This window comes from Oncorhynchus masou, chromosome 11 (assembly GCF_036934945.1).
Source record: "Oncorhynchus masou masou isolate Uvic2021 chromosome 11, UVic_Omas_1.1, whole genome shotgun sequence".
Classification (NCBI taxonomy): Eukaryota; Metazoa; Chordata; class Actinopteri; order Salmoniformes; family Salmonidae; genus Oncorhynchus; species Oncorhynchus masou.
Window position 1 is genome coordinate 5,183,246 of NC_088222.1, and position 21,017 is coordinate 5,204,262.

The window sequence follows — 21,017 nt, forward strand, 5'->3', positions numbered from 1 at the left end:
CTCTGGAGGTACCAAGGGGCTGGTGTAGGGGTTGAACTGGGGTTAGGGGTACGGGTTAGGTCCAGACCCTGAGCAACCAGCTGCAGGACAAGGAATGAATGCTGCACTCTCTGGAGGTACCAAGGGGCTGGTGTAGGGGTTGAACTGGGGTTAGGGGTACGGGTTAGGTCCAGACCCTGAGCAACCAGCTGCAGGACAAGGAATGAATGCTGCACTCTCTGGAGGTACCAAGGGGCTGGTGTAGGGGTTGAACTGGGGTTAGGTCCAGACCCGGAAGAACCAGCTTGAGGATACTTCACATAGGGGTTGGGTTTGAGAAAGGTGTTGGGTTAAGGGTTAAGGACGGGACGAGAGCGAGAGAGCTTTAATACCACCACTTTATTACATTTGCCTTCTCAGTCAGACCCGTTTAATAACCTACAGTTCCTCTGTTGATCTCCCTCTACAGAAAGACTACGACAAGACCAAGGCTCAGAGAGACCAGGAGGAGAAACTCATAGTATCTGCCTGGTACAACATGGTCAGTGTTATATTGAAACAGCACAATATTTAACCAATAAAGCCCGGGGGGGTGTGGAATATGGCCAATATATCACGGCTAAGGGCTGTTCTTAAGGCACAATGCAACGCCCTTAGCCATGATATATTGGCCATATTCCACAAACTCCCCTCAGGTGCCTTATTGCTATATTATAAAGTAGTTATCAATGTAATTAGAGCAGTAAAAATTTTGTTTTGTACATACCCGTGGTATACAGTCTGATATACCCTGGCTGTCAGCCAGTCAGCATTCAGCGCTCAAACCACCCAGTTTATAATACGTTATATTTGTCATTTCAAACACTAGAGGCCGCTGTAGGATTTCCTATGTTTATTTTATTTTTTATTTTACCTTTATTTAACCAGGCAAGTCAGTTAAGAACACATTCTTATTTTCAATGACGGCCTGGGAACAGTGGGTTAACTGCCTGTTCAGGGGCAGAACGACAGATTTGTACCTTGACAGCTCGAGGGTTTGAACTCACAACCTTCCGGTTACTAGTCCAACGCTCTAACCACTAGGCTACGCTGCCGCCCTGTCACTTATAATGAGAACTCCATCGAGATTAAAAACAAGGAGTAGTGGTGCTGTCTGGATTCAGTGTGTTATTTATAGTGGTGGTGCTGTCTGGATTCAGTGTGTTATTTATAGTAGTAGTGGTGGTGCTGTCTGGATTCAGGGTGTTATTTATAGTAGTGGTGCTGTCTGGATTCAGTGTGTTATTTATAGTAGTAGTGGTGGTGCTGTCTGGATTCAGTGTGTTATTTATAGTAGTGGTGGTGCTGTCTGGATTCAGGGTGTTATTTATAGTAGTAGTGGTGCTGTCTGGATTCAGTGTGTTATTTATAGTAGTAGTGGTGGTGCTGTCTGGATTCAGTGTGTTATTTATAGTAGTGGTGGTGCTGTCTGGATTCAGTGTGTTATTTATAGTAGTGGTGGTGGTGCTGTCTGGATTCATGGTGTTATTTATAGTAGTGGTGGTGCTGTCTGGATTCAGGGTGTTATTTATAGTAGTAGTGGTGCTGTCTGGATTCAGTGTGTTATTTATAGTGGTGGTGGTGCTGTCTGGATTCAGTGTGTTATTTATAGTAGTGGTGGTGCTGTCTGGATTCAGTGTGTTATTTATAGTAGTAGTGGTGGTGCTGTCTGGATTCAGGGTGTTATTTATAGTAGTGGTGGTGGTGCTGTCTGGATTCAGGGTGTTATTTATAGTAGTGGTGGTGCTGTCTGGATTCAGTGTGTTATTTATAGTAGTGGTGGTGGTGCTGTCTGGATTCAGGGTGTTATTTATAGTAGTAGTGGTGGTGCTGTCTGGATTCAGTGTGTTATTTATAGTAGTGGTGGTGGTGCTGTCTGGATTCAGTGTGTTATTTATAGTAGTGGTGCTGTCTGGATTCAGGGTGTTATTTATAGTGGTGGTGGTGCTGTCTGGATTCAGTGTGTTATTTATAGTAGTAGTGGTGGTGCTGTCTGGATTCAGTGTGTTATTTATAGTAGTAGTGGTGCTGTCTGGATTCAGGGTGTTATTTATAGTAGTAGTGGTGCTGTCTGGATTCAGTGTGTTATTTATAGTAGTGGTGGTGGTGCTGTCTGGATTCAGGGTGTTATTTATAGTAGTAGTGGTGGTGCTGTCTGGATTCAGTGTGTTATTTATAGTAGTGGTGGTGGTGCTGTCTGGATTCATGGTGTTATTTATAGTAGTGGTGGTGGTGCTGTCTGGATTCAGGGTGTTATTTATAGTAGTGGTGGTGCTGTCTGGATTCAGTGTGTTATTTATAGTAGTAGTGGTGCTGTCTGGATTCAGTGTGTTATTTATAGTAGTGGTGGTGGTGCTGTCTGGATTCAGGGTGTTATTTATAGTAGTAGTGGTGGTGCTGTCTGGATTCAGTGTGTTATTTATAGTAGTGGTGGTGGTGCTGTCTGGATTCATGGTGTTATTTATAGTAGTGGTGGTGGTGCTGTCTGGATTCAGGGTGTTATTTATAGTAGTGGTGGTGCTGTCTGGATTCAGTGTGTTATTTATAGTAGTGGTGGTGCTGTCTGGATTCAGTGTGTTATTTATAGTAGTAGTGGTGGTGCTGTCTGGATTCAGTGTGTTATTTATAGTAGTAGTAGTGGTGCTGTCTGGATTCAGGGTGTTATTTATAGTAGTAGTGGTGGTGCTGTCTGGATTCAGGGTGTTATTTATAGTAGTGGTGGTGCTGTCTGGATTCAGTGTGTTATTTATAGTAGTAGTGGTGCTGTCTGGATTCAGTGTGTTATTTATAGTAGTGGTGGTGGTGCTGTCTGGATTCAGGGTGTTATTTATAGTAGTAGTGGTGGTGCTGTCTGGATTCAGTGTGTTATTTATAGTAGTAGTGGTGCTGTCTGGATTCAGTGTGTTATTTATAGTAGTAGTGGTGGTGCTGTCTGGATTCATGGTGTTATTTATAGTAGTGGTGGTGCTGTCTTGATTCAGGGTGTTATTTATAGTAGTGGTGGTGCTGTCTGGATTCAGTGTGTTATTTATAGTAGTAGTGGTGCTGTCTGGATTCAGTGTGTTATTTATAGTAGTAGTGGTGGTGCTGTCTGGATTCAGTGTGTTATTTATAGTAGTGGTGGTGCTGTCTGGATTCAGTGTGTTATTTATAGTGGTGGTGGTGCTGTCTGGATTCAGTGTGTTATTTATAGTAGTGGTGGTGGTGTCTGGATTCAGTGTGTTATTTATAGCAGTGGTGGTGGTGTCTGGATTCAGTGTGTTATTTATAGCAGTGGTGGTGCTGTCTGGATTCAGTGTGTTATTTATAGCAGTGGTGGTGCTGTCTGGATTCAGTGTGTTATTTATAGTAGTTGTGGTGGTGCTGTCTGGATTCAGTGTGTTATTTATAGTAGTAGTGGTGGTGCTGTCTGGATTCAGTGTGTTATTTATAGTAGTGGTGGTGCTGTCTGGATTCAGTGTGTTATTTATAGTAGTGGTGGTGCTGTCTGGATTCAGTGTGTTATTTATAGTAGTTGTGGTGGTGGTGCTGTCTGGATTCAGTGTGTTATTTATAGTAGTGGTGGTGCTGTCTGGATTCAGTGTGTTATTTATAGCAGTGGTGGTGCTGTCTGGATTCAGTGTGTTATTTATAGTAGTGGTGGTGGTGCTGTCTGGATTCAGTGTGTTATTTATAGTAGTTGTGGTGGTGCTGTCTGGATTCAGGGTGTTATTTATAGTAGTGGTGGTGCTGTCTGGATTCATGGTGTTATTTATAGTAGTGGTGCTGTCTGGATTCAGTGTGTTATTTATAGTAGTGGTGGTGGTGCTGTCTGGATTCAGTGTGTTATTTATAGCAGTGGTGGTGCTGTCTGGATTCAGGGTGTTATTTATAGTAGTGGTGGTGCTGTCTGGATTCATGGTGTTATTTATAGTAGTGGTGCTGTCTGGATTCAGTGTGTTATTTATAGTAGTGGTGGTGGTGCTGTCTGGATTCAGTGTGTTATTTATAGCAGTCGTGGTGCTGTCTGGATTCAGGGTGTTATTTATAGTAGTAGTGGTGCTGTCTGGATTCAGTGTGTTATTTATAGCAGTGGTGGTGCTGTCTGGATTCAGTGTGTTATTTATAGTAGTGGTGGTGGTGCTGTCTGGATTCAGTGTGTTATTTATAGTAGTGGTGGTGCTGTCTGGATTCAGTGTGTTATTTATAGTAGTGGTGGTGCTGTCTGGATTCAGTGTGTTATTCATTTATAGTAGTAGTGGTGGTGCTGTCTGGATTCAGTGTGTTATTTATAGTAGTGGTGGTGGTGCTGTCTGGATTCAGTGTGTTATTTATAGTAGTGGTGGTGCTGTCTGGATTCAGTGTGTTATTTATAGTAGTGGTGGTGCTGTCTGGATTCAGTGTGTTATTTATAGTAGTAGTGGTGCTGTCTGGATTCAGTGTGTTATTTATAGTAGTGGTGGTGGTGCTGTCTGGATTCAGTGTGTTATTTATAGTAGTGGTGGTGGTGCTGTCTGGATTCAGTGTGTTATTTATAGTAGTGGTGGTGGTGCTGTCTGGATTCAGTGTGTTATTTATAGTAGTGGTGGTGCTGTCTGGATTCAGTGTGTTATTTATAGTAGTGGTGGTGCTGTCTGGATTCAGTGTGTTATTTATAGTAGTTGTGGTGGTGGTGCTGTCTGGATTCAGTGTGTTATTTATAGTAGTGGTGGTGCTGTCTGGATTCAGTGTGTTATTTATAGCAGTGGTGGTGCTGTCTGGATTCAGTGTGTTATTTATAGTAGTGGTGGTGGTGCTGTCTGGATTCAGTGTGTTATTTATAGTAGTAATGGTGGTGCTGTCTGGATTCAGTGTGTTATTTATAGTAGTGGTGGTGGTGCTGTCTGGATTCAGTGTGTTATTTATAGTAGTAGTGGTGCTGTCTGGATTCAGTGTGTTATTTATAGTGGTGGTGGTGCTGTCTGGATTCAGTGTGTTATTTATAGTAGTAGTGGTGCTGTCTGGATTCAGTGTGTTATTTATAGTAGTTGTGGTGGTGCTGTCTGGATTCAGGGTGTTATTTATAGTAGTGGTGGTGCTGTCTGGATTCATGGTGTTATTTATAGTAGTGGTGCTGTCTGGATTCAGTGTGTTATTTATAGTAGTGGTGGTGGTGCTGTCTGGATTCAGTGTGTTATTTATAGCAGTGGTGGTGCTGTCTGGATTCAGGGTGTTATTTATAGTAGTGGTGGTGCTGTCTGGATTCATGGTGTTATTTATAGTAGTGGTGGTGGTGCTGTCTGGATTCAGTGTGTTATTTATAGCAGTCGTGGTGCTGTCTGGATTCAGGGTGTTATTTATAGTAGTAGTGGTGCTGTCTGGATTCAGTGTGTTATTTATAGCAGTGGTGGTGCTGTCTGGATTCAGTGTGTTATTTATAGTAGTGGTGGTGGTGCTGTCTGGATTCAGTGTGTTATTTATAGTAGTGGTGGTGCTGTCTGGATTCAGTGTGTTATTTATAGTAGTGGTGGTGCTGTCTGGATTCAGTGTGTTATTTATAGTAGTAGTGGTGGTGCTGTCTGGATTCAGTGTGTTATTTATAGTAGTGGTGGTGGTGCTGTCTGGATTCAGTGTGTTATTTATAGTAGTGGTGGTGCTGTCTGGATTCAGTGTGTTATTTATAGTAGTGGTGGTGCTGTCTGGATTCAGTGTGTTATTTATAGTAGTGGTGGTGCTGTCTGGATTCAGTGTGTTATTTATAGTAGTGGTGGTGGTGCTGTCTGGATTCAGTGTGTTATTTATAGTAGTGGTGGTGGTGCTGTCTGGATTCAGTGTGTTATTTATAGTAGTGGTGGTGGTGCTGTCTGGATTCAGTGTGTTATTTATAGTAGTGGTGGTGCTGTCTGGATTCAGTGTGTTATTTATAGTAGTGGTGGTGCTGTCTGGATTCAGTGTGTTATTTATAGTAGTGGTGGTGCTGTCTGGATTCAGGGTGTTATTTATAGTAGTGGTGGTGGTGCTGTCTGGATTCAGTGTGTTATTTATAGTAGTAGTGGTGCTGTCTGGATTCAGGGTGTTATTTATAGTAGTAGTGGTGCTGTCTGGATTAAGGGTGTTATTTATAGTAGTAGTGGTGCTGTCTGGATTCAGGGTGTTATTTATAGTAGTGGTGGTGCTGTCTGGATTCATGGTGTTATTTATAGTAGTGGTGGTGCTGTCTGGATTCAGGGTGTTATTTATAGTGGTGGTGGTGCTGTCTGGATTCAGGGTGTTATTTATAGTAGTAGTGGTGCTGTCTGGATTCAGTGTGTTATTTATAGCAGTGGTGGTGCTGTCTGGATTCAGTGTGTTATTTATAGTATTAGTGGTGGTGGTGCTGTCTGGATTCAGTGTGTTATTTATAGTAGTAGTGGTGGTGGTGCTGTCTGGATTCAGTGTGTTATTTATAGTAGTTGTGGTGGTGGTGCTGTCTGGATTCAGTGTGTTATTTATAGTAGTGGTGGTGCTGTCTGGATTCAGGGTGTTATTTATAGTAGTAGTGGTGCTGTCTGGATTCAGTGTGTTATTTATAGTAGTAGTGGTGGTGCTGTCTGGATTCAGTGTGTTATTTATAGTAGTAGTGGTGGTGCTGTCTGGATTCAGTGTGTTATTTATAGTAGTGGTGGTGCTGTCTGGATTCAGGGTGTTATTTATAGTAGTAGTGGTGGTGCTGTCTGGATTCAGTGTGTTATTTATAGTAGTGGTGGTGCTGTCTGGATTCAGGGTGTTATTTATAGTAGTAGTGGTGGTGCTGTCTGGATTCAGTGTGTTATTTATAGTAGTAGTGGTGCTGTCTGGATTCAGGGTGTTATTTATAGTAGTAGTGGTGGTGCTGTCTGGATTCAGGGTGTTATTTATAGTAGTAGTGGTGCTGTCTGGATTCAGGGTGTTATTTATAGTGGTGGTGGTGCTGTCTGGATTCAGGGTGTTATTTATAGTAGTAGTGGTGGTGCTGTCTGGATTCAGGGTGTTATTTATAGTAGTGGTGGTGCTGTCTGGATTCAGTGTGTTATTTATAGTAGTGGTGGTGGTGCTGTCTGGATTCAGTGTGTTATTTATAGTAGTGGTGGTGGTGCTGTCTGGATTCAGGGTGTTATTTATAGTATTAGTGGTGGTGCTGTCTGGATTCAGGGTGTTATTTATAGTGGTGGTGGTGCTGTCTGGATTCAGGGTGTTATTTATAGTAGTGGTGGTGCTGTCTGGATTCAGTGTGTTATTTATAGTAGTGGTGGTGCTGTCTGGATTCAGGGTGTTATTTATAGTAGTGGTGGTGGTGCTGTCTGGATTCAGTGTGTTATTTATAGTAGTGGTGGTGCTGTCTGGATTCAGTGTGTTATTTATAGTAGTGGTGGTGGTGCTGTCTGGATTCAGTGTGTTATTTATAGTAGTAATGGTGGTGCTGTCTGGATTCAGTGTGTTATTTATAGTAGTGGTGGTGGTGCTGTCTGGATTCAGTGTGTTATTTATAGTAGTAGTGGTGCTGTCTGGATTCAGTGTGTTATTTATAGTGGTGGTGGTGCTGTCTGGATTCAGTGTGTTATTTATAGTAGTAGTGGTGCTGTCTGGATTCAGTGTGTTATTTATAGTAGTTGTGGTGGTGCTGTCTGGATTCAGGGTGTTATTTATAGTAGTGGTGGTGCTGTCTGGATTCATGGTGTTATTTATAGTAGTGGTGCTGTCTGGATTCAGTGTGTTATTTATAGTAGTGGTGGTGGTGCTGTCTGGATTCAGTGTGTTATTTATAGCAGTGGTGGTGCTGTCTGGATTCAGGGTGTTATTTATAGTAGTGGTGGTGCTGTCTGGATTCATGGTGTTATTTATAGTAGTGGTGGTGGTGCTGTCTGGATTCAGTGTGTTATTTATAGCAGTCGTGGTGCTGTCTGGATTCAGGGTGTTATTTATAGTAGTAGTGGTGCTGTCTGGATTCAGTGTGTTATTTATAGCAGTGGTGGTGCTGTCTGGATTCAGTGTGTTATTTATAGTAGTGGTGGTGGTGCTGTCTGGATTCAGTGTGTTATTTATAGTAGTGGTGGTGCTGTCTGGATTCAGTGTGTTATTTATAGTAGTGGTGGTGCTGTCTGGATTCAGTGTGTTATTTATAGTAGTAGTGGTGGTGCTGTCTGGATTCAGTGTGTTATTTATAGTAGTGGTGGTGGTGCTGTCTGGATTCAGTGTGTTATTTATAGTAGTGGTGGTGCTGTCTGGATTCAGTGTGTTATTTATAGTAGTGGTGGTGCTGTCTGGATTCAGTGTGTTATTTATAGTAGTAGTGGTGCTGTCTGGATTCAGTGTGTTATTTATAGTAGTGGTGGTGGTGCTGTCTGGATTCAGTGTGTTATTTATAGTAGTGGTGGTGGTGCTGTCTGGATTCAGTGTGTTATTTATAGTAGTGGTGGTGGTGCTGTCTGGATTCAGTGTGTTATTTATAGTAGTGGTGGTGCTGTCTGGATTCAGTGTGTTATTTATAGTAGTGGTGGTGCTGTCTGGATTCAGTGTGTTATTTATAGTAGTGGTGGTGCTGTCTGGATTCAGGGTGTTATTTATAGTAGTGGTGGTGGTGCTGTCTGGATTCAGTGTGTTATTTATAGTAGTAGTGGTGCTGTCTGGATTCAGGGTGTTATTTATAGTAGTAGTGGTGCTGTCTGGATTAAGGGTGTTATTTATAGTAGTAGTGGTGCTGTCTGGATTCAGGGTGTTATTTATAGTAGTGGTGGTGCTGTCTGGATTCATGGTGTTATTTATAGTAGTGGTGGTGCTGTCTGGATTCAGGGTGTTATTTATAGTGGTGGTGGTGCTGTCTGGATTCAGGGTGTTATTTATAGTAGTAGTGGTGCTGTCTGGATTCAGTGTGTTATTTATAGCAGTGGTGGTGCTGTCTGGATTCAGTGTGTTATTTATAGTATTAGTGGTGGTGGTGCTGTCTGGATTCAGTGTGTTATTTATAGTAGTAGTGGTGGTGGTGCTGTCTGGATTCAGTGTGTTATTTATAGTAGTTGTGGTGGTGGTGCTGTCTGGATTCAGTGTGTTATTTATAGTAGTGGTGGTGCTGTCTGGATTCAGGGTGTTATTTATAGTAGTAGTGGTGCTGTCTGGATTCAGTGTGTTATTTATAGTAGTAGTGGTGGTGCTGTCTGGATTCAGTGTGTTATTTATAGTAGTAGTGGTGGTGCTGTCTGGATTCAGTGTGTTATTTATAGTAGTGGTGGTGCTGTCTGGATTCAGGGTGTTATTTATAGTAGTAGTGGTGGTGCTGTCTGGATTCAGTGTGTTATTTATAGTAGTGGTGGTGCTGTCTGGATTCAGGGTGTTATTTATAGTAGTAGTGGTGGTGCTGTCTGGATTCAGTGTGTTATTTATAGTAGTAGTGGTGCTGTCTGGATTCAGGGTGTTATTTATAGTAGTAGTGGTGGTGCTGTCTGGATTCAGGGTGTTATTTATAGTAGTAGTGGTGCTGTCTGGATTCAGGGTGTTATTTATAGTAGTAGTGGTGCTGTCTGGATTCAGTGTGTTATTTATAGTGGTGGTGCTGTCTGGATTCAGGGTGTTATTTATAGTAGTGGTGGTGCTGTCTGGATTCAGGGTGTTATTTATAGTAGTAGTGGTGGTGCTGTCTGGATTCAGGGTGTTATTTATAGTAGTGGTGGTGCTGTCTGGATTCAGTGTGTTATTTATAGTAGTGGTGGTGGTGCTGTCTGGATTCAGTGTGTTATTTATAGTAGTGGTGGTGGTGCTGTCTGGATTCAGGGTGTTATTTATAGTATTAGTGGTGGTGCTGTCTGGATTCAGGGTGTTATTTATAGTGGTGGTGGTGCTGTCTGGATTCAGGGTGTTATTTATAGTAGTGGTGGTGCTGTCTGGATTCAGTGTGTTATTTATAGTAGTGGTGGTGCTGTCTGGATTCAGGGTGTTATTTATAGTAGTGGTGGTGGTGCTGTCTGGATTCAGTGTGTTATTTATAGTAGTGGTGGTGCTGTCTGGATTCAGTGTGTTATTTATAGTAGTGGTGGTGGTGCTGTCTGGATTCAGTGTGTTATTTATAGTAGTGGTGGTGGTGCTGTCTGGATTCAGTGTGTTATTTATAGTAGTGGTGGTGCTGTCTGGATTCAGTGTGTTATTTATAGTGGTGGTGGTGCTGTCTGGATTCAGTGTGTTATTTATAGTAGTGGTGGTGCTGTCTGGATTCAGGGTGTTATTTATAGTAGTAGTGGTGGTGCTGTCTGGATTCAGTGTGTTATTTATAGTAGTGGTGGTGCTGTCTGGATACAGTGTGTTATTTATAGTAGTGGTGGTGCTGTCTGGATTCAGTGTGTTATTTATAGTAGTGGTGGTGGTGCTGTCTGGATTCAGTGTGTTATTTATAGTAGTGGTGGTGCTGTCTGGATTCAGTGTGTTATTTATAGTAGTGGTGGTGGTGCTGTCTGGATTCAGTGTGTTATTTATAGTAGTGGTGGTGGTGCTGTCTGGATTCAGGGTGTTATTTATAGTATTAGTGGTGGTGCTGTCTGGATTCAGGGTGTTATTTATAGTGGTGGTGGTGCTGTCTGGATTCAGGTGTTATTTATAGTAGTGGTGGTGCTGTCTGGATTCAGTGTGTTATTTATAGTAGTGGTGGTGCTGTCTGGATTCAGGGTGTTATTTATAGTAGTGGTGGTGGTGCTGTCTGGATTCAGTGTGTTATTTATAGTAGTGGTGGTGCTGTCTGGATTCAGTGTGTTATTTATAGTAGTGGTGGTGGTGCTGTCTGGATTCAGTGTGTTATTTATAGTAGTGGTGGTGGTGCTGTCTGGATTCAGTGTGTTATTTATAGTAGCGGTGGTGCTGTCTGGATTCAGGGTGTTATTTATAGTAGTGGTGGTGCTGTCTGGATTCAGTGTGTTATTTATAGTAGTGGTGGTGCTGTCTGGATTCAGGGTGTTATTTATAGTAGTTGTGGTGGTGGTGCTGTCTGGATTCAGTGTGTTATTTATAGTAGTGGTGGTGCTGTCTGGATTCAGTGTGTTATTTATAGCAGTGGTGGTGCTGTCTGGATTCAGTGTGTTATTTATAGTAGTGGTGGTGCTGTCTGGATTCAGGGTGTTATTTATAGTAGTGGTGGTGGTGCTGTCTGGATTCAGTGTGTTATTTATAGTAGTGGTGGTGCTGTCTGGATTCAGTGTGTTATTTATAGTAGTGGTGGTGGTGCTGTCTGGATTCAGTGTGTTATTTATAGTAGTGGTGGTGGTGCTGTCTGGATTCAGTGTGTTATTTATAGTAGTGGTGGTGCTGTCTGGATTCAGTGTGTTATTTATAGTGGTGGTGGTGCTGTCTGGATTCAGTGTGTTATTTATAGTAGTGGTGGTGCTGTCTGGATTCAGGGTGTTATTTATAGTAGTAGTGGTGGTGCTGTCTGGATTCAGTGTGTTATTTATAGTAGTGGTGGTGCTGTCTGGATTCAGTGTGTTATTTATAGTAGTGGTGGTGCTGTCTGGATTCAGTGTGTTATTTATAGTAGTGGTGGTGGTGCTGTCTGGATTCAGTGTGTTATTTATAGTAGTGGTGGTGCTGTCTGGATTCAGTGTGTTATTTATAGTAGTGGTGGTGGTGCTGTCTGGATTCAGTGTGTTATTTATAGTAGTGGTGGTGGTGCTGTCTGGATTCAGGGTGTTATTTATAGTATTAGTGGTGGTGCTGTCTGGATTCAGGGTGTTATTTATAGTGGTGGTGGTGCTGTCTGGATTCAGGGTGTTATTTATAGTAGTGGTGGTGCTGTCTGGATTCAGTGTGTTATTTATAGTAGTGGTGGTGCTGTCTGGATTCAGGGTGTTATTTATAGTAGTGGTGGTGGTGCTGTCTGGATTCAGTGTGTTATTTATAGTAGTGGTGGTGCTGTCTGGATTCAGTGTGTTATTTATAGTAGTGGTGGTGGTGCTGTCTGGATTCAGTGTGTTATTTATAGTAGTGGTGGTGGTGCTGTCTGGATTCAGTGTGTTATTTATAGTAGTGGTGGTGCTGTCTGGATTCAGGGTGTTATTTATAGTAGTGGTGGTGCTGTCTGGATTCAGTGTGTTATTTATAGTAGTGGTGGTGCTGTCTGGATTCAGGGTGTTATTTATAGTAGTGGTGGTGGTGCTGTCTGGATTCAGTGTGTTATTTATAGTAGTGGTGGTGCTGTCTGGATTCAGTGTGTTATTTATAGTAGTGGTGGTGGTGCTGTCTGGATTCAGTGTGTTATTTATAGTAGTGGTGGTGGTGCTGTCTGGATTCAGTGTGTTATTTATAGTAGTGGTGGTGCTGTCTGGATTCAGTGTGTTATTTATAGTGGTGGTGGTGCTGTCTGGATTCAGTGTGTTATTTATAGTAGTGGTGGTGCTGTCTGGATTCAGGGTGTTATTTATAGTAGTAGTGGTGGTGCTGTCTGGATTCAGTGTGTTATTTATAGTGGTGGTGGTGCTGTCTGGATTCAGTGTGTTATTTATAGTAGTCGTGGTGCTGTCTGGATTCAGGGTGTTATTTATAGTAGTAGTGGTGGTGCTGTCTGGATTCAGTGTGTTATTTATAGTAGTGGTGGTGCTGTCTGGATACAGTGTGTTATTTATAGTAGTGGTGGTGCTGTCTGGATTCAGTGTGTTATTTATAGTAGTGGTGGTGGTGCTGTCTGGATTCAGTGTGTTATTTATAGTAGTGGTGGTGCTGTCTGTATACAGTGTGTTATTTATAGTAGTAGTGGTGGTGCAGTCTGGATTCAGTGTGTTATTTATAGTAGTGGTGGTGCTGTCTGGATTCAGTGTGTTATTTATAGTAGTAGTGGTGGTGCTGTCTGGATTCAGTGTGTTATTTATAGTAGTGGTGGTGTCTGGATTCAGTGTGTTATTTATAGTAGTGGTGGTGGTGCTGTCTGGATTCAGTGTGTTATTTATAGTAGTGGTGCTGTCTGGATTCAGTGTGTTATTTATAGTGGTGCTGTCTGGATTCAGTGTGTTATTTATAGTAGTAGTGGTGCTGTCTGGATTCAGTGTGTTATTTATAGTAGTTGTGGTGGTGCTGTCTGGATTCAGGGTGTTATTTATAGTAGTGGTGGTGCTGTCTGGATTCAGTGTGTTATTTATAGTAGTGGTGGTGCTGTCTGGATTCAGGGTGTTATTTATAGTAGTGGTGGTGGTGCTGTCTGGATTCAGTGTGTTATTTATAGTAGTGGTGGTGCTGTCTGGATTCAGTGTGTTATTTATAGTAGTGGTGGTGGTGCTGTCTGGATTCAGTGTGTTATTTATAGTAGTGGTGGTGGTGCTGTCTGGATTCAGTGTGTTATTTATAGTAGTGGTGGTGCTGTCTGGATTCAGTGTGTTATTTATAGTGGTGGTGGTGCTGTCTGGATTCAGTGTGTTATTTATAGTAGTGGTGGTGCTGTCTGGATTCAGGGTGTTATTTATAGTAGTAGTGGTGGTGCTGTCTGGATTCAGTGTGTTATTTATAGTAGTGGTGGTGCTGTCTGGATACAGTGTGTTATTTATAGTAGTGGTGGTGCTGTCTGGATTCAGTGTGTTATTTATAGTAGTGGTGGTGGTGCTGTCTGGATTCAGTGTGTTATTTATAGTAGTGGTGGTGCTGTCTGTATACAGTGTGTTATTTATACTAGTAGTGGTGGTGCAGTCTGGATTCAGTGTGTTATTTATAGTAGTGGTGGTGCTGTCTGGATTCAGTGTGTTATTTATAGTAGTAGTGGTGGTGCTGTCTGGATTCAGTGTGTTATTTATAGTAGTGGTGGTGCTGTCTGGATTCAGTGTGTTATTTATAGTAGTGGTGGTGTCTGGATTCAGTGTGTTATTTATAGTAGTGGTGGTGCTGCCTGGATTCAGTGTGTTATTTATAGTAGTAGTGGTGCTGTCTGGATTCAGTGTGTTATTTATAGTAGTGGTGGTGGTGCTGTCTGGATTCAGTGTGTTATTTATAGTAGTGGTGGTGTCTGGATTCAGTGTGTTATTTATAGTAGTGGTGCTGTCTGGATTCAGTGTGTTATTTATAGTAGTGGTGCTGTCTGGATTCAGTGTGTTATTTATAGTGGTGGTGGTGCTGTCTGGATTCAGTGTGTTATTTATAGTAGTAGTGGTGCTGTCTGGATTCAGTGTGTTATTTATAGTAGTGGTGGTGCTGTCTGGATTCATGGTGTTATTTATAGTAGTGGTGCTGTCTGGATTCAGTGTGTTATTTATAGTAGTGGTGGTGGTGCTGTCTGGATTCAGTGTGTTATTTATAGTAGTAGTGGTGGTGCTGTCTGGATTCAGGGTGTTATTTATAGTAGTGGTGGTGGTGCTGTCTGGATTCAGGGTGTTATTTATAGTAGTGGTGGTGCTGTCTGGATTCATGGTGTTATTTATAGTAGTGGTGCTGTCTGGATTCAGTGTGTTATTTATAGTAGTGGTGGTGGTGCTGTCTGGATTCAGTGTGTTATTTATAGCAGTGGTGGTGCTGTCTGGATTCAGGGTGTTATTTATAGTAGTGGTGGTGGTGTCTGGATTCAGTGTGTTATTTATAGTAGTGGTGGTGCTGTCTGGATTCAGTGTGTTATTTATAGTAGTGGTGGTGCTGTCTGGATTCAGTGTGTTATTTATAGTAGTGGTGGTGCTGTCTGGATTCAGGGTGTTATTTATAGTAGTGGTGGTGGTGCTGTCTGGATTCAGTGTGTTATTTATAGTAGTGGTGGTGCTGTCTGGATTCAGTGTGTTATTTATAGTAGTGGTGGTGCTGTCTGGATTCAGTGTGTTATTTATAGTAGTGGTGGTGGTGCTGTCTGGATTCAGTGTGTTATTTATAGTAGTGGTGGTGGTGCTGTCTGGATTCAGTGTGTTATTTATAGTAGTGGTGGTGCTGTCTGGATTCAGTGTGTTATTTATAGTGGTGGTGGTGCTGTCTGGATTCAGTGTGTTATTTATAGTAGTGGTGGTGCTGTCTGGATTCAGGGTGTTATTTATAGTAGTAGTGGTGGTGCTGTCTGGATTCAGTGTGTTATTTATAGTGGTGGTGGTGCTGTCTGGATTCAGTGTGTTATTTATAGTAGTCGTGGTGCTGTCTGGATTCAGGGTGTTATTTATAGTAGTAGTGGTGGTGCTGTCTGGATTCAGTGTGTTATTTATAGTAGTGGTGGTGCTGTCTGGATACAGTGTGTTATTTATAGTAGTGGTGGTGCTGTCTGGATTCAGTGTGTTATTTATAGTAGTGGTGGTGGTGCTGTCTGGATTCAGTGTGTTATTTATAGTAGTGGTGGTGCTGTCTGTATACAGTGTGTTATTTATAGTAGTAGTGGTGGTGCAGTCTGGATTCAGTGTGTTATTTATAGTAGTGGTGGTGCTGTCTGGATTCAGTGTGTTATTTATAGTAGTAGTGGTGGTGCTGTCTGGATTCAGTGTGTTATTTATAGTAGTGGTGGTGTCTGGATTCAGTGTGTTATTTATAGTAGTGGTGGTGGTGCTGTCTGGATTCAGTGTGTTATTTATAGTAGTGGTGCTGTCTGGATTCAGTGTGTTATTTATAGTGGTGCTGTCTGGATTCAGTGTGTTATTTATAGTAGTAGTGGTGCTGTCTGGATTCAGTGTGTTATTTATAGTAGTTGTGGTGGTGCTGTCTGGATTCAGGGTGTTATTTATAGTAGTGGTGGTGCTGTCTGGATTCAGTGTGTTATTTATAGTAGTGGTGGTGCTGTCTGGATTCAGGGTGTTATTTATAGTAGTGGTGGTGGTGCTGTCTGGATTCAGTGTGTTATTTATAGTAGTGGTGGTGCTGTCTGGATTCAGTGTGTTATTTATAGTAGTGGTGGTGGTGCTGTCTGGATTCAGTGTGTTATTTATAGTAGTGGTGGTGGTGCTGTCTGGATTCAGTGTGTTATTTATAGTGGTGGTGGTGCTGTCTGGATTCAGTGTGTTATTTATAGTAGTGGTGGTGCTGTCTGGATTCAGGGTGTTATTTATAGTAGTAGTGGTGGTGCTGTCTGGATTCAGTGTGTTATTTATAGTAGTGGTGGTGCTGTCTGGATACAGTGTGTTATTTATAGTAGTGGTGGTGCTGTCTGGATTCAGTGTGTTATTTATAGTAGTGGTGGTGGTGCTGTCTGGATTCAGTGTGTTATTTATAGTAGTGGTGGTGCTGTCTGTATACAGTGTGTTATTTATACTAGTAGTGGTGGTGCAGTCTGGATTCAGTGTGTTATTTATAGTAGTGGTGGTGCTGTCTGGATTCAGTGTGTTATTTATAGTAGTAGTGGTGGTGCTGTCTGGATTCAGTGTGTTATTTATAGTAGTGGTGGTGCTGTCTGGATTCAGTGTGTTATTTATAGTAGTGGTGGTGTCTGGATTCAGTGTGTTATTTATAGTAGTGGTGGTGCTGCCTGGATTCAGTGTGTTATTTATAGTGGTAGTGGTGCTGTCTGGATTCAGTGTGTTATTTATAGTAGTGGTGGTGGTGCTGTCTGGATTCAGTGTGTTATTTATAGTAGTGGTGGTGTCTGGATTCAGTGTGTTATTTATAGTAGTGGTGCTGTCTGGATTCAGTGTGTTATTTATAGTAGTGGTGCTGTCTGGATTCAGTGTGTTATTTATAGTGGTGGTGGTGCTGTCTGGATTCAGTGTGTTATTTATAGTAGTAGTGGTGCTGTCTGGATTCAGTGTGTTATTTATAGTAGTGGTGGTGCTGTCTGGATTCATGGTGTTATTTATAGTAGTGGTGCTGTCTGGATTCAGTGTGTTATTTATAGTAGTGGTGGTGGTGCTGTCTGGATTCAGTGTGTTATTTATAGTAGTGGTGGTGCTGTCTGGATTCAGTGTGTTATTTATAGTGGTGGTGGTGCTGTCTGGATTCAGTGTCGTTATTTATAGTAGTGGTGGTGCTGTCTGGATTCAGGGTGTTATTTATAGTAGTAGTGGTGGTGCTGTCTGGATTCAGTGTGTTATTTATAGTAGTGGTGGTGCTGTCTGGATACAGTGTGTTATTTATAGTAGTGGTGGTGCTGTCTGGATTCAGTGTGTTATTTATAGTAGTGGTGGTGGTGCTGTCTGGATTCAGTGTGTTATTTATAGTAGTGGTGGTGCTGTCTGTATACAGTGTGTTATTTATACTAGTAGTGGTGGTGCAGTCTGGATTCAGTGTGTTATTTATAGTAGTGGTGGTGCTGTCTGGATTCAGTGTGTTATTTATAGTAGTAGTGGTGGTGCTGTCTGGATTCAGTGTGTTATTTATAGTAGTGGTGGTGCTGTCTGGATTCAGTGTGTTATTTATAGTAGTGGTGGTGTCTGGATTCAGTGTGTTATTTATAGTAGTGGTGGTGCTGCCTGGATTCAGTGTGTTATTTATAGTAGTAGTGGTGCTGTCTGGATTCAGTGTGTTATTTATAGTAGTGGTGGTGGTGCTGTCTGGATTCAGTGTGTTATTTATAGTAGTGGTGGTGTCTGGATTCAGTGTGTTATTTATAGTAGTGGTGCTGTCTGGATTCAGTGTGTTATTTATAGTAGTGGTGCTGTCTGGATTCAGTGTGTTATTTATAGTGGTGGTGGTGCTGTCTGGATTCAGTGTGTTATTTATAGTAGTAGTGGTGCTGTCTGGATTCAGTGTGTTATTTATAGTAGTGGTGGTGCTGTCTGGATTCATGGTGTTATTTATAGTAGTGGTGCTGTCTGGATTCAGTGTGTTATTTATAGTAGTGGTGGTGGTGCTGTCTGGATTCAGTGTGTTATTTATAGTAGTAGTGGTGGTGCTGTCTGGATTCAGGGTGTTATTTATAGTAGTGGTGGTGGTGCTGTCTGGATTCAGGGTGTTATTTATAGTAGTGGTGGTGCTGTCTGGATTCATGGTGTTATTTATAGTAGTGGTGCTGTCTGGATTCAGTGTGTTATTTATAGTAGTGGTGGTGGTGCTGTCTGGATTCAGTGTGTTATTTATAGCAGTGGTGGTGCTGTCTGGATTCAGGGTGTTATTTATAGTAGTGGTGGTGGTGTCTGGATTCAGTGTGTTATTTATAGTAGTGGTGGTGCTGTCTGGATTCAGTGTGTTATTTATAGTAGTGGTGGTGCTGTCTGGATTCAGTGTGTTATTTATAGTAGTGGTGGTGCTGTCTGGATTCAGGGTGTTATTTATAGTAGTGGTGGTGGTGCTGTCTGGATTCAGTGTGTTATTTATAGTAGTGGTGGTGCTGTCTGGATTCAGTGTGTTATTTATAGTAGTGGTGGTGCTGTCTGGATTCAGTGTGTTATTTATAGTAGTGGTGGTGGTGCTGTCTGGATTCAGTGTGTTATTTATAGTAGTGGTGGTGGTGCTGTCTGGATTCAGTGTGTTATTTATAGTAGTGGTGGTGCTGTCTGGATTCAGTGTGTTATTTATAGTGGTGGTGGTGCTGTCTGGATTCAGTGTGTTATTTATAGTAGTGGTGGTGCTGTCTGGATTCAGGGTGTTATTTATAGTAGTAGTGGTGGTGCTGTCTGGATTCAGTGTGTTATTTATAGTGGTGGTGGTGCTGTCTGGATTCAGTGTGTTATTTATAGTAGTCGTGGTGCTGTCTGGATTCAGGGTGTTATTTATAGTAGTAGTGGTGGTGCTGTCTGGATTCAGTGTGTTATTTATAGTAGTGGTGGTGCTGTCTGGATACAGTGTGTTATTTATAGTAGTGGTGGTGCTGTCTGGATTCAGTGTGTTATTTATAGTAGTGGTGGTGGTGCTGTCTGGATTCAGTGTGTTATTTATAGTAGTGGTGGTGCTGTCTGTATACAGTGTGTTATTTATAGTAGTAGTGGTGGTGCAGTCTGGATTCAGTGTGTTATTTATAGTAGTGGTGGTGCTGTCTGGATTCAGTGTGTTATTTATAGTAGTAGTGGTGGTGCTGTCTGGATTCAGTGTGTTATTTATAGTAGTGGTGGTGTCTGGATTCAGTGTGTTATTTATAGTAGTGGTGGTGGTGCTGTCTGGATTCAGTGTGTTATTTATAGTAGTGGTGCTGTCTGGATTCAGTGTGTTATTTATAGTGGTGCTGTCTGGATTCAGTGTGTTATTTATAGTAGTAGTGGTGCTGTCTGGATTCAGTGTGTTATTTATAGTAGTTGTGGTGGTGCTGTCTGGATTCAGGGTGTTATTTATAGTAGTGGTGGTGCTGTCTGGATTCAGTGTGTTATTTATAGTAGTGGTGGTGCTGTCTGGATTCAGGGTGTTATTTATAGTAGTGGTGGTGGTGCTGTCTGGATTCAGTGTGTTATTTATAGTAGTGGTGGTGCTGTCTGGATTCAGTGTGTTATTTATAGTAGTGGTGGTGGTGCTGTCTGGATTCAGTGTGTTATTTATAGTAGTGGTGGTGGTGCTGTCTGGATTCAGTGTGTTATTTATAGTGGTGGTGGTGCTGTCTGGATTCAGTGTGTTATTTATAGTAGTGGTGGTGCTGTCTGGATTCAGGGTGTTATTTATAGTAGTAGTGGTGGTGCTGTCTGGATTCAGTGTGTTATTTATAGTAGTGGTGGTGCTGTCTGGATACAGTGTGTTATTTATAGTAGTGGTGGTGCTGTCTGGATTCAGTGTGTTATTTATAGTAGTGGTGGTGGTGCTGTCTGGATTCAGTGTGTTATTTATAGTAGTGGTGGTGCTGTCTGTATACAGTGTGTTATTTATACTAGTAGTGGTGGTGCAGTCTGGATTCAGTGTGTTATTTATAGTAGTGGTGGTGCTGTCTGGATTCAGTGTGTTATTTATAGTAGTAGTGGTGGTGCTGTCTGGATTCAGTGTGTTATTTATAGTAGTGGTGGTGCTGTCTGGATTCAGTGTGTTATTTATAGTAGTGGTGGTGTCTGGATTCAGTGTGTTATTTATAGTAGTGGTGGTGCTGCCTGGATTCAGTGTGTTATTTATAGTGGTAGTGGTGCTGTCTGGATTCAGTGTGTTATTTATAGTAGTGGTGGTGGTGCTGTCTGGATTCAGTGTGTTATTTATAGTAGTGGTGGTGTCTGGATTCAGTGTGTTATTTATAGTAGTGGTGCTGTCTGGATTCAGTGTGTTATTTATAGTAGTGGTGCTGTCTGGATTCAGTGTGTTATTTATAGTGGTGGTGGTGCTGTCTGGATTCAGTGTGTTATTTATAGTAGTAGTGGTGCTGTCTGGATTCAGTGTGTTATTTATAGTAGTGGTGGTGCTGTCTGGATTCATGGTGTTATTTATAGTAGTGGTGCTGTCTGGATTCAGTGTGTTATTTATAGTAGTGGTGGTGGTGCTGTCTGGATTCAGTGTGTTATTTATAGTAGTAGTGGTGGTGCTGTCTGGATTCAGGGTGTTATTTATAGTAGTGGTGGTGGTGCTGTCTGGATTCAGGGTGTTATTTATAGTAGTGGTGGTGCTGTCTGGATTCATGGTGTTATTTATAGTAGTGGTGCTGTCTGGATTCAGTGTGTTATTTATAGTAGTGGTGGTGGTGCTGTCTGGATTCAGTGTGTTATTTATAGCAGTGGTGGTGCTGTCTGGATTCAGGGTGTTATTTATAGTAGTGGTGGTGGTGTCTGGATTCAGTGTGTTATTTATAGTAGTGGTGGTGCTGTCTGGATTCAGTGTGTTATTTATAGTAGTGGTGGTGCTGTCTGGATTCAGTGTGTTATTTATAGTAGTGGTGGTGCTGTCTGGATTCAGGGTGTTATTTATAGTAGTGGTGGTGGTGCTGTCTGGATTCAGTGTGTTATTTATAGTAGTAGTGGTGCTGTCTGGATTCAGTGTGTTATTTATAGTAGTGGTGGTGCTGTCTGGATTCAGGGTGTTATTTATAGTAGTGGTGGTGGTGCTGTCTGGATTCAGTGTGTTATTTATAGTAGTGGTGGTGCTGTCTGGATTCAGTGTGTTATTTATAGTAGTGGTGGTGGTGCTGTCTGGATTCAGTGTGTTATTTATAGTAGTGGTGGTGGTGCTGTCTGGATTCAGTGTGTTATTTATAGTAGTGGTGGTGCTGTCTGGATTCAGTGTGTTATTTATAGTGGTGGTGGTGCTGTCTGGATTCAGTGTGTTATTTATAGTAGTGGTGG

At 42.0% G+C, this 21,017-nt stretch overlaps 1 protein-coding gene across 4 annotated transcripts in view; it reads left to right on the top strand.

Annotated features, from left to right (window-relative positions):
- The window catches only part of LOC135548051 (protein Hook homolog 3-like), a 97,378-nt gene that overhangs the window by 57,211 nt on the left and 19,150 nt on the right, over nt 1–21,017 (top strand). For all 4 annotated transcript variants that reach the window (XM_064977258.1, XM_064977256.1, XM_064977257.1 and 1 more), the window contains 2 exons: nt 1–8; nt 449–520. The exon at nt 1–8 is cut by the window's left edge and continues 198 nt beyond it. In XM_064977258.1, coding sequence (XP_064833330.1) covers nt 1–8; nt 449–520 — 80 coding nt within the window. The remainder of the gene's footprint in view (nt 9–448; nt 521–21,017) is intronic.